Genomic DNA, 13,088 nt, shown 5'->3' on the forward strand with positions numbered 1-13,088 from the left:
GCCTCAGTTTTATCGTTGTAAAATGGAGGAATTAAAAGTACTGATGTCATTATGCTATTATGAAGACAAAAACTGGAACAGCAGCTGGCACAATGTAAGTGCCATATAAATTTTAGTTTTATAAATTTAGTCATTTGTCCGAGTGTGAGCTAACTGTATAGCAATCACCAAATTGAGAAGGTATCCTGAGATTGAAGTATGAAAAATGCAGCTCCATATGGTTTGCAAGGAATTGTTTATTATTATTATTATTATTCACCAGTGAGTTACTTACAGGGAATGGATCGGGTGGAGTAATCGATTGTGTACTGTGCAGCTGCTCTCTCCACAACCCCAGGGGCAGGAGTTGAAGCTTATACAGGACTTAGAGACAAAAGTGGAGTTATGACAAAGAGAAAGGCTGTGGAAGTGGAAGATTCCCAGGCAACCCATAGCCACCTGTTGCTTATCCTTGGGGCTGCTAGTGTCACTCTCCTTATCTCACACAAGCATGGCATTCTATTCATTTCCTTTCCTTGGTTGCTAAACAACCTGTGCAGTGGGAAGATTGTAATTATTGAAGCCAGAGCTCTGAAGGCCATGAGAATGAAGTGAGTTCTGATTAGCATTCCTACAGTTATTATTATTGGAAAGTAGGGAAATGGACATTGTTGATTTATAGAGGTCCTTGACTCTTAGAACCAGCCATTGTGGGAGAGCAAAAACTATCTGTTATGCTTCCCCTGGCAAACATGCTGTAAACTGCCAATTCCTGCTTTAGGATATGCTTAGTCTTCATTAAAATGTAGTTTCCAGCCTGGCCTGGGGGCTCACTCAGGAGAGTGCGGTGCTGGTAGTGCTGAGGCTATGGGTTCGGATCCTATATAGGGATGGCTGGTGTGCTCACTGGCTGAGCATGGTGCAGACCACACCATGCCAAGGGTTGCGATCCCCTTACCGACCCCCCCCCAAAAAAATGTAGTTTCCCTCACAGCCATCTCATCTTTGGAGAAATGCACATGGGAAAAGAGAAGTAGGAATCATGTCAACAAATCAGTTCAAGTCCAACATCGAAGAAGTCAAAGAATTTGATTCTTGCTTTCAAAGTCATAGACATAAGATTTAGACACCTACATCATTTAGGAGTGTTTTCTGCTGTAAATATCAGAACACACAGCTATCAGTGACTTAAGCAATAATGATCGTTTGTTATCTTGCATAATCAGCAGTGTGGAGGTAGATAGTTCCTAGTTAGGGGTAGAGACTCACTGAGATTATCATGGTGCCAGAATGTTCTCTCTTTCTGCACAACTATTTTGAGCATGTTGGCTTTGATGTGTTGCATTATGCTGACAATATGATTCCTACACCTGTAAGCATCATATACCCACCATTAACTTTCCAAACCGAAAGAAAGGGACAAGTGGGGGGAAAGGGGTTTCTTTCTTATTTGGGAGGAGAATTTTTCCTAAAACCTCCCAGTAAACTTTGATTTAAATTTAATTGCGGGAAAAGGGTCACATGGCCATGCCTAGCTTCATAGAGAGTTGGAAAAGTATATGCCAAAGTGTGGTAGAACAGGCATGATTGGCTTGTATCAGTCATAATGGATCATGTGTGGCTGAACACATCACCATCCCTAATAAACGGTATTCTGTTAGCAGGGAAGGAGGGCAATAGCTGTCAGGTGGGCAAATGACCTTTTTGCCACTGAGCCTGAAACAATTAGAGAACTATACATAGAAATTACATCCAAGTAGATAATCAATTGATAAAATTGGGAATAACTTTTAGGCATCTTAGGAAACAGAGAGACAAACAGAACATTGTGGAATTACAGAGAAGACACCATGGAGCAGGTGAGACTTGCATTTAGTCTTAAATAACTAAGCTAGGCTTCTGCTAGAGGGTCTTGTCAAGCCTCAAATGTACCAGTGAATTCCAGCTATATGCATATGGTTATCCTGTATTCTCAGTGGACACAGCATCTCAGTTGAGTAAGCCAGAATCCTGTAGTCATCCTTGACCTCTTCCTCATATCCCTCACCCAATGAGTCACTACCTTAAATAAGGGACTTACATCTTTTCTGGATTATAGGCTTCCCTATGTCTAGTGTTTTACTCTTGCGTACAACCTCCACACGGCAGCCAGTGATACAATGTAAAGTTGATCATCCCCACCTACCGTCTTTCCACCATCTCTCAGGACCTTTCAGATAATGTCCAACACTGCTTATGATCTTACCCTCGTCTGCTTTCCTCATCTCACCTCCTTCTCCATCACCATTTATCCAGCCATACCACTCCACTTGCAGTGGCCTCAGTGTGTCAAATGTTCTCACACTCACACTCCACCCCCAGTTCAGGCTGTTCTCTCTCTACACCGAATGCAGTTTATGAGCTTCTTTACCTGGCTAACTCCTATTTATTCTTCAAGATTTATCTCATGTGTCTTCTGATCTTTTAGATTGAGTTTGGCCTCTTTATTCCTTGTTTTTCTGTTTCCAGCCTTAACATTTGGCAAAAAGAGAAGTTTTGTCGAGAGTCTACTATGTGCCACGTATTAGATTGGGTACTTCTACAGATTTTCTCATTTAATCCATACCACACTGCTCTGCAAAAATTTTACTGACAAATTCTATGTAGCATATGATGATCCTGTTTTACACAGAAAGGTTAACTAGACTATCTGAGATCTATGCGCAAAAGGCAATGGGAATGTGTTTCCCAATATTATATACTGACAATCATCATTCACTTCTTTTCATGTCAGAAGTTGTGACATACTCCGGGCATAATTTCTGAAGGCTACTATACAAACAATTGTTGGTCACTTCCTCCATGGATGTTTTTAGTTATCGTCATATGTCAAATAACCTCCACTAATCCTCAAGTAACTGCTGAACTTTACCATTCGTTACCTCCACCAGTTCTTTGAAGGTGCTCTCTTACCACAAAATGTGGATTTTAACATTGTTGGAAAACGCTGATGTAATTTCTTGCAGCATCTACAACAATGTCAATTTGCTTGCTGTTCATCAGCCATTAAAAGTTCGAACTGCTCAACAAAACATGAAACAATGGCAGAAAGAAACGTCATGACAAAGCAAGCAAATAAATTGGCTGGGAATATGTGATATTGCTCACTCTGTGTGCAGGCTGATGGGTCATGAGAAAAATATATATTAATTTTACTGCTCAGTGGAGTAATAAATACATTCTTCTCTAAAAAAATTAAAATGTTTTGAGACAAACAGCCTATAACGAACTAGCCAATGGAGGATAGAACTAAATGAGAAATGTGCTTACAGGTGATATAACTGACTCAGAGAAGCTGGGAACTGGCCCAAAGCCATCTTCTTAGGAATCAGTAGAACCAGGATTTGACCCCAGTTCTGCTTTCCTCTGCAGTAAATGTTGTTTTCATTGTATCACACTATCTCAGTGTAGCAATTGACACATGCTGCTGTAATCATTACTTTATTTATTTTTTTATTGTTTCTTGTCTCCGGAGTTGATATATGAAATCTTGAATGTCAGTATCTTTGTGGAAACCAAAAGGTGTATTCTTTAACATCTGACCACTCTGTTTGTGAAGATATATCGTAATATACATCATCACACCATGTATTTGTTTTATTGTTACAGAATAAATTAGTCCAGGAAGTAGGACCACGGCCAAGAGTAGCAGAGGAGAGTTTCTAAACAAGTCTGATAAAAGACTGTGGTATTTTGGGGTACTTGATGCCTGAATTGTCAGTTGTATCTTTCAGTTGCAACTGGCATATTGAATCATGGAGGTGCAACCTACAGGATGCAATCCTAATTTATTTTCAATTACCCCATTAAGTTTTATTCATTGGAGCTGCTCCTTTCCATTCTCCTGAATAAAATTTTGGTTGCACTACAATACTCCTGACCACTTGCAGGTAATTTGGTTCAGAAATTAAAATGTCTAGTTCTATTTAACAGTGCTAATTCCAAATGATTTAAATTCAAGCGTTCTTCCATCTCTAGCTAGAGTTTGTTTTCAGGTGGAATCCTGAAGTTAGAGAGAGGTACGTGGTTGGCTCATCTTATCTTTTCCCATCTAATGTCTCTACCCTCTTATTTCTTGGCCATTTAAATGGGTTTGAGATCCCTGGGGGCTGAAACAGAGTGAGGGAAAGAGACGTAAAGGAGACAGAAGAGTTTTTACTTTATCAATGCTCTCAAAGCTAGGCTTCTAGGTTTCTGAGGCCAGCAGATTTTTTTTTTCCGTAATGTATTTTTATATATAACAGCTTTATTGAAATATAATTTATATATCATAAAATCTATCCTTTTACTTAAAAAAATTTTTTTTCAGGTGACTGGCTGGTAAGGGGATCTGAACCCTCCACCTTGGTGTCATCAGCATTGTGCTCTCCCAAATAAGCCAACGCCATGGCCGGCCCAAAATCTATCCTTTTAAAGTGTACAGTTCAATGGTTTTTAGTATATTCACACTGGATTTGTCCCATTCTTTCCTTGTGTCATTTAACATGATCCTATGTTTCCTGAATTTGTATAAACTTGGAGTTAGTTCTAAAGGTTTTATTTAATTTTGGATAAACATTCTGAGCAAGAATAGTTCATAGGTGATGCTGAATACTTCATATTTCAACCCCTCGTAAATACATACTAGTAGATGATGCTAAGTTTAATCACTTGATTAGGGTGGTGATCTCTCTATTACAAAGGTGCATTTTAAAATTTTTAGTGGTCAAATAATATGCAGGGTACTATGACAGTATACTGTTACCCAAAACTGTTTCACCTAAAGAGTTCAGCATCTATTAGTAATCATTTTCTGTATCAATTGTTTTATCATGGGTTACAGATTAAATATTTTTCTATTTTAACCATTATTCTACATTTATTAAACAGTACAAAAGAGAGTTTTCCTTGCTCCTAAAAAGTCAGGATAAATGTTTAGTTACTTTGGTTTAACTACCAATTTTCAGAATAAGATGATAATTATAATCACCACCAAGAGTGGTAAATAAACTTTTCCCTTTTTTTCCTCTCTTACTTTTTCTTTCTATAATTAATTTCACCTATTATTATTAGAGGTGAAATTATAAGCCCAAATTTGGAGTATAAGCACCTCTCAAGCTATATACTTTTGAGGGGGTGCTGTCTGGTTTGGAGATTCTAAACTTTACCTCGGTGTTGCTATATACTTCTGAAATGACCTCATTGATATTTGAATTTTCCTTTGCCTCTGGCATAAAATATCCCAGACTGATTTTATATGTTTGCTACCAAAGACTTGAAATCTATTAATCTTCAAGGACACCAGTTCCTTTCAGTGAGGAATAAGAGGTAGAAACAAATATTGGGGCATTAGTTGGATTAGTAGTTACTAGGATGTCATTGCATCTTTGCATTCTTGTGTTTGTGTGTGTATTTTTTCCCCACAGCCCAACATTCAGCATGATTACTTAATACCTGTCCAATCCCTGGAACACTAAAATTAATTGTTCCATATGCTACAAATACAGTTTTAAAGTATTTATAGTTTCCTGCAAGGCTTCTCTAAACAACTAAAAGACAAAATGTACATCATATATAAAGAAATATAATTAGTTTAAAATATTGTTACATCTCTAGTTAGCAAAATCAGTCTTTTCAAGTGCTTTAATATCTTCTGTTAAGTCTACAAAGCTGTTTTCAACGATGGAGGAAAGAATGGATATCTCATTTTCTTTTAAAACCCCATACATGCTTATAACATGGAGATGTACAATTCTTCAAGATTACTGGTCACTTGTTCAGCAAGATGCACGTCTCTGTAAGGGACCTTAAGAGACAGATGATGTTGAAAGGAAGCCTAGTGCTCAGATGCTCTGAGTCTCCTGGAGCTCCCTGACTGATCTGGTGGTTTCTTCAAGTTTCCTTTGGAAAATTTCAGCATCTTCAGTCAAAACTTTCACCTGGAACTCTACACCTCTCTGCACTCAATGCCATGAGCCTGTCCTAATGATTTAGAGTCTAAACAATCCAAATCAGTTTCCATAACTTCCATGTCTTTTGCTACAGCAAGTATCCTATTCTTGCCTTCATCTTTAGGTGATGGTTTCTCCAACTCCTGGAAATTTCTAGAATGCCGATTGTTAGAGCATGCACTAAATTATCTGCATAGCATATGAGTAATCTTGGCATGTGGCCAAAACTTATGGATACTAAGATCACTTGAAAGATCAGTGTCCCCCATTAATCAAGTATATATTAAAATGATCCTTGCTGGTATTTGTGAAAAGGGTATCATTCTGTGCCTCAGAAGCATTTAATATCTCTAAGATTATCACTTTATTCCTTGTATCTTTTTGCAAGTTATTCACTACAGACTGAAATCTTCCAATTGTCATTCCCAGTCTTATAGAGTGGTCCTGTATTTCTCTTCACCCTTCCCCACCCATCTTCTTCCCCTGGAACTTCTTGTCTTTTTCCTTTATCTGTTTGGGTGTGTGTCATGATCTTTTTTTTTTTTTGCCATCAAAGAGTCTTGCATCATGTCCCAAGCTGCCAATGTGTCTTTTTTTCTTCAAGAGTTTAGCAACTCCCCCACAGCTATGCTCCAAGAAAAAGGGGCAAGTGTTTTAGTCATGACCTCATGTCAACATTTTCAATCCAAATTTAATAATACAAGTTTTTTTTCCCCACTTAACTTCTTTGATATTTTTTCTTTTTTTTTTTTTTTTTTTTTTTTTTTTTTTTTTTTTAGCGGCTGCGCCAGTATGGGGATTCGAGTCTGGGACCACGGTGTTATAATGCTCTCCTCTAAACAACTGAGCTAACCAGCCAGCCCCAACTTCTTTGATTTTATATTTCCCTTTTCTCTTACACTGTAAATCTTAGCTTCTAATTACATTAACCTATTTCATTATTTACTTTATCCTACAATATATAGAAAATTGTTTCAAAATTGCAATACCAGTATTTTTACCATCGAGTGAAGTGTAAGTTTTATTTTCAGTTCTTTTTGTCCTTAGGCAATATCTTTGGGATGAAATGTCAAAGACTTTTTTTTCAAAATGACTTGGAATAATCATTTCTCTGTGTGATTAATTTATCAATTTGACATACCAGTTTGGTTCATTCATTTCAGTTTGTTTTCAATTGTAGGGTTTGTTTTTTAACTGTGATTGATTTTGTAAATGTGTAAAATCTTTACATACGTCAAAAGTCAGATCTATACTAATAAGTATCCTCAGAAAAGTCTTGCTTCTGTCCTTATCCCCTACAACACATCCTCCCCCTTATATGTAAACATTTTTATTTTGGTTTATTTCTTTAGACATTGCCTTTTTCCCTTCCAAAATTAGGCCAATATTTTTTTTATTGCTCCTCCTTTCTTACACTAATGATACGGTATCATTGACGCTGCTTTGTACCTTTAGCAAAGGTGTAAAACTTATTCTTTTGTTCTTCTAAATTTTATTTTGAGAAATTTCAATTATATACAGAAATAGAATAGTTTCATGAACCCCAATGTGCTTTTCACTCAACTTCAACCAATCTCAATTAATGGTCAATTTTGTTTTCTTTATCTCACCGTCCCTATGTCCATATTCTATTTTTTTTTAACATCTTTGGCAACCTGCATTCTACTTTCTGTTTCTACAGTTTTGACCACTCTAACTTTCTCATGTAAGTGGAATCAAGCAGTATTTCTCTTTCGTGAATGGCTTATTTCACTTAGCATAATGCCCTCAAGGCTCATTCATGTTATATCAAATATCAGAATTTCCTCCCTTTGTAAGGCTGAGTAATAGTCTGTTATATCTATATACCACATTTTGCTTATACATTCATCTGCCAATACACACTTGGGTTGCTTCCATGTTTTAGCTATTGTGAATAATGCTTTTATGAACATAGATGTACAAATATCTCTTTGAGATCCTGTTTTCAATTTTTAGGGTATATCTTCTCATGTACTTATTGGCATTTATATATCCTCGGAGAAATGTCTATTCAAGTCCTGTGCTCATTTTTGAATCTGGTTGTTGTTGTTGAGTTTTAGGAGTTCACTATACATTCTGGATGTCAGTCCCTTATCAGATTTATGATTCACAAATATTTTCTTCCATTTTACGGAATTCTTTCTTAATCTGCTGATAGTGTCTTTTGATGCACAAATCTTTTTTTTTCAGTTCAATTAGTCTATTTTTTTCGCCCGTGTTTTTCATGTCATATCCTTGAAATCACTGCCAAATCCAATGTTGTGAAGCTCTATGATCCACTCCCATACTAATTTGAAGCTAATCCCATATATATCATTTCATACTTTGTCTATAAGTATTTTATTTTATTGTACTTTTTTTTTTTTTTTTTTTTTGAGCCTGCCAGTATGGGGATCTAAACCCTTGACCTTGGGGTGTTACAAGGTGGCGCTTTAGCCAACAAAGCTCACAAGTCAGCCCCTGTAAATATTTTAGTATATTTCTATAAGTTAAGGATTCCTTCTCAATCTCTCTCTATATATCTCTAAAAAACTGCAATACCTTTATCACACGTAAAAATCAGTCATTTTTAAATATGATCAAACATCCAGTAAATGTTCAACTTTTTAATCACACAGCAGACTGTCTGTGGTGAGTACTTTACAGTCCCTGTCATGGGGGCTTTCTTCTGTAGTCTTTGATGCAGGCAAATCCTTCTCCCCTACGCTGGTGGACTAGTCCTTTATCCAACCACAGGAAATCTGGTATGGTCTCCAGCTTCTCTCTGATGCTGTCTGTTAGCTTCTCCTGGGACCCCTGTAGACAGATTCTAAGGTGATGACACGCTGGCTTTCTTGAACGTAGCTTACATTAGGTCTACGGGAAATACCCCTGCACATTTTGCCCTAGAAATTCTGAGACTTTAAGCTATCCAGTGCCATATTCTCTCCTTTGGACTTTCCTTTAGACTGTGCCTTCTCACCCCTTAGATTTTTGGGGTAAAAGTTCAGAACTAGGCCCTAGGTTTCCCCAAACTGCAGAGATAAGTAATAGGCTGTCCAACTGGTTCCTTGGAGCTTTCTCACCAGGTTTGAAATGAAAGTACCAGTTTGTACTTTTCATATGAGAGGTTTAGGAATGTCTACACAGATTTTATTCTGAGTTTTAGGTGGATGGACTGTTTTACAACTGTCCTTATTGTCTGATGTCTTTTGTCTTAGGTCTCAGCAGAGATTTTCATTTTAGCATCCTTTTACATAGTCAACCACACATTCGGGCAATTCAAAACTTGTTTGAGTTGAATGAAATGATATCTTCGTCTTTCACAGTTGTACAATGAGGTGGCCAAAGCTGAAGACTGAGAAACGAATGTTACATTTCCTTAAATTTTGCATTCTTCAATTTAGGACATGCAAATTCCATGAATTTGCAAAAAGAACACTTAGCATGCATTAAAGATCCCATTAGGTGGTTTTACACTTGATTTTGCTATTTTTATTAGTCTGTTTTTGTTTTACTATAACAGAATACCTGAGACTAGGTAATTTATAAAGAACAGAGGTTTATTTGGCCCACGATTCTGGGACAGCTGCATCTGGTGTGGGCCTCAGGCTGCTTCTATTAATGGCAGAAGGTGGTAGGCAGTCAGTGAGTGCAAGCAGATCACATGTTGAGAGAGAGAGAGAGAGAGAGAGCACGCCAGGGTGTTTTAAATAACCAGCTCTCATGAGAACTAATAAAGTGAGAACTCACTCACTATCCCCATCCCCCAGGGAGAGTATTAATCCATTCATGAAGGACCCACNTTCTTACACATTGAATTTCTCATCTGTTTGATAGAGTTTTCTGTTTGACGGGTAGGAAGGACCCTCATCTTTTACCTTATTGCATATAAACATAAATATTCTATTTTATACAATTAATACTACTTTGTGCAAAACTGCCTCTGAAGTGTATTGCTTGCTGTTTGTTCTAGATAATTCATGAGGCCTCCTTATCAATAGGCCAAATCATGGGTTATTTGGTCTTACATTTTTGTGGTGTAAAGTTTACAGTTTCCACAGGGTGTCATTTCAAGTGCTTACTAACAATATCAGCAGTTTCCTTTTCCATTCATAGGAATAGTCCAATATTTGCATTTTCTGTAATGAGAATTAGTGGTTGCTTAGAAAAATTTTTGCCTTCAAGCAAAAACTTTCAACAGATTACCCACATGGCAAGAGATAAGTGCATAGAAAGAGAACTAACTGGACCAGGACTCGAGAGACCTGAATTAAAGTTCAGGAATTCTTGAGTAGCGGCAGCACTAGGAAGATGGCCGAGCCCGAGCAAGGAAAAAAGATCCCTTTGGTTCCAGAAAATCTCCTGAAAAAGAGGAAAGCTTATCAAGCTCTCAAGGCCACCCAGGCAAAGCAGGCACTTTTGGCAAAGAAGGAGCAAAGAAAAGGAAAAGGGCTCAGGTTTAAGCGACTGGAATCATTCCTACATGATTCCTGGCGGCAGCAACGCGACATGGTGCGTCTCAGACGACTAGAAGTGAAACCTCATGCTCTGGAAATGCCAGATAATCATTCCTTGGCCTTTGTTGTACGCATCCAAAGGATTAATGGGGTGAGTTCACTGGTGCAGAGGACCATTGCAAGACTTCAACCCTCCCGAGTGCGCCACGGGCTCGACCCCATAAGTTTCAATTTTTGATTACATAGCCAAGGCCACTCCAGTTTTTTATCCCCTCCTTCGTGTATTCCCAAGCATCCCTGCTGGAATGTGATTGCAGAGCACTTCTTTGGGGGAAGGAGTGGGCGGGAGAACCTCTCTAATCTTTTCTCCTCAGTCAGGCTGCAGGACCTCGTGGCCAGTGTAATGTAGTGTGCCAAGTTCTGGCTAAGGCTGTGCTTTATTCTGCTGCACATAGATTTCCAAATCTGAAGTCTGTCCGGGAACTGATCTTGAAACGTGGACAAGCCAAGGTCAAGAATAAGACCATCCCTCTAACGGACAACACAGTGATTGAGGATCACCTGGGTGAGTGGTGCGGCTTAGGGGTCTGTTCGGACAGAGAGCAGAGGTTGCTGGCAGCCTCGATGTGGGATCCAGGTTGTATTCTTAGGGTCCCGAGAACCTGCCAAAATGCCCAGCTCCTGCATATAAGAGCTTCTCAGTGTATGCTGGGTAAATGTTGAATGAGGGAACCTGTGCCCTTATGTTCCTTAGGGCGGTTTGGTGTCATTTGCTTGGAAGACCTCATTCATGAAATTGCCTTCCCGGGGAAGTATTTCCAGGAGATCTCATGTTTCTTGCACCCATTCCAACTCTCAGGGGACCGTCACGCTACCAAGAATAAAGTGGGCTTTCTCAAGGAGGTGGGCACACCTGGTTATCGGGGTGAACGCATCAATCAACTCATCCGCCAGCTGAACTAGACCCAGGTGAGGCAGGGCTGAAAACTGCCCTGGAGCTGACTGTTGATGGGCCATGCCTTGCCACTTAAAAGCTCTTTTTGGATTTACCACTGTTTTTGAGAGTAACCTTGAGACTGGGAGGAAAGAGGAGGCTGGTATTTACAAGGCTAATGGATGGAGACCTGCTTGGAACAGTGAATGCCTGATGAGGACATGGGACTATGTATTCCTAAGAGTTACAGGTTAGAAAATGTTGAGTGACAAAAAAAATATTGGTATTCTGTGGTTATTTAGCTGGAAATAGGGGAGGATATTAAAGACTAATTTCAAAAAGGAAAAAATAAAATAAATAAATAAAGTTCAGGAATTCTTGTAAGAAACTAGAAAACCATGTTGTCATCCTAATTTTTAATGTTATCATTTTTAATAGTTTTAAAATCTTTTTTTCTGAATAAGCATATTCTTTTACAGAGTGCTTCAAAATATGCATTATTAGTCAAATCTACTTCATCTTCTAAATTCCTGCATAGTATTTCGTAGTTCATTCAATCAATCACTTACTGATCGACATTAGATTGTCCCCTGTGTGTCCCTAATATGAACAATACAAGAGGAATATTCTCAAACACACACCTTTGGATCTTCTAAGTACATCTGAAGGATAAATTCCTGTTTAGGATAGTTGCATTAAGGACTAAGAACATTTTCACATTTAAAAGGCATTCCGAAATTGTCCTTCAAGAATGGTTATACCAATTTCCATTTCCACCAACAAGCGATAGTGAGAATTTGACAAACTATTTCTTTTCTTTTTTGTGGGAGGGGGAGATACCAAGTTATTTATTTTATTATCCTCTATTTCCACATGTGTAAAATGAATGGGATGGCCTGTATACATTTATATTCTAACTGCCTGATTGCCTCCTACTACAGAAGCCAGGCTCCTAAGGTCAGATACTACGGCTTGCTCAATGTTAAATCTTTAGTGACCAGCACATTGCCTGGAACATAGTAGGTCACTGATAAATATTTGTTAAATGAACACATCCATGGATCCCTCCGTATCTTATATTTTATGGCTCAACAGTGATGATGGTGTTGATGAAATATATAGTGCTCTTCTGTAGACAGCTAAATCTGAAATATCATGAACTGCTGGCAATAGGTGATCAGGTATATACAAGGAACTCAAACAGTAAAAATCCAAATAATCTGTTTTAAAAAAATGGGTAAAGGAGCTGAATAGACATTTCTCAAAGGAGGACAAACCAATGGCCAAAATGTATATGAAAAAATGCTCAACATCACTAATCATCAGGGAAATGCATATGAAAACTATTTTGAGATATCATCTCACCCCAGTTAGACTGGTTATTATCAAAAAGACAGAATAACAAATGCAGGTGAGGATGCGGAGAAAGGGTAACTCTTCTACACTGTTCATGGAACTGTAAATTAGTACAGCTTTTATGGAAAACAGTATGGAGGTTTCTCAAACAACTATAGACAGAAGTATCACATAAACCAGCAATCCCACTACTGGGCATATACCCAAAGGAATGGAAATCATCATGTTGAAGGGATACCTGCACTTTCATGTTTCTCACAGCTCTATTTACAATAGCCAAGATATGGAACCCACATAAATGTCCATTGATGGATTACTGGATAAAATGTGGTATATATACACAATGGAATACTATTCTGCCATAAAAAAGAATGAAATTCTGCCATTTGC

At 38.1% G+C, this 13,088-nt stretch overlaps 1 protein-coding gene and 1 pseudogene across 1 annotated transcript; both read left to right on the forward strand.

Annotated features, from left to right (window-relative positions):
* Window positions 1–10,262: 10,262 nt before the first annotated feature.
* LOC103590717 lies at window positions 10,263–10,646 on the forward strand (annotated as a pseudogene).
* A 128-nt stretch (window positions 10,647–10,774) lies between these two features.
* Window positions 10,775–11,691, forward strand: LOC103590718 (60S ribosomal protein L7-like 1; the record flags this gene model as incomplete). The annotated part of the gene is made up of 2 exons (XM_008573019.1): window positions 10,775–10,973; window positions 11,163–11,691. Coding segments are annotated over 2 exons (408 nt in total), but the record flags the coding sequence as incomplete, so codon positions are not given.
* Window positions 11,692–13,088: the final 1,397 nt, after the last annotated feature.

This window comes from Galeopterus variegatus, unplaced genomic scaffold (genome assembly GCF_000696425.1).
Source record: "Galeopterus variegatus unplaced genomic scaffold, G_variegatus-3.0.2 Scaffold864, whole genome shotgun sequence".
In the NCBI taxonomy this organism is placed as follows: domain Eukaryota; kingdom Metazoa; phylum Chordata; class Mammalia; order Dermoptera; family Cynocephalidae; genus Galeopterus; species Galeopterus variegatus.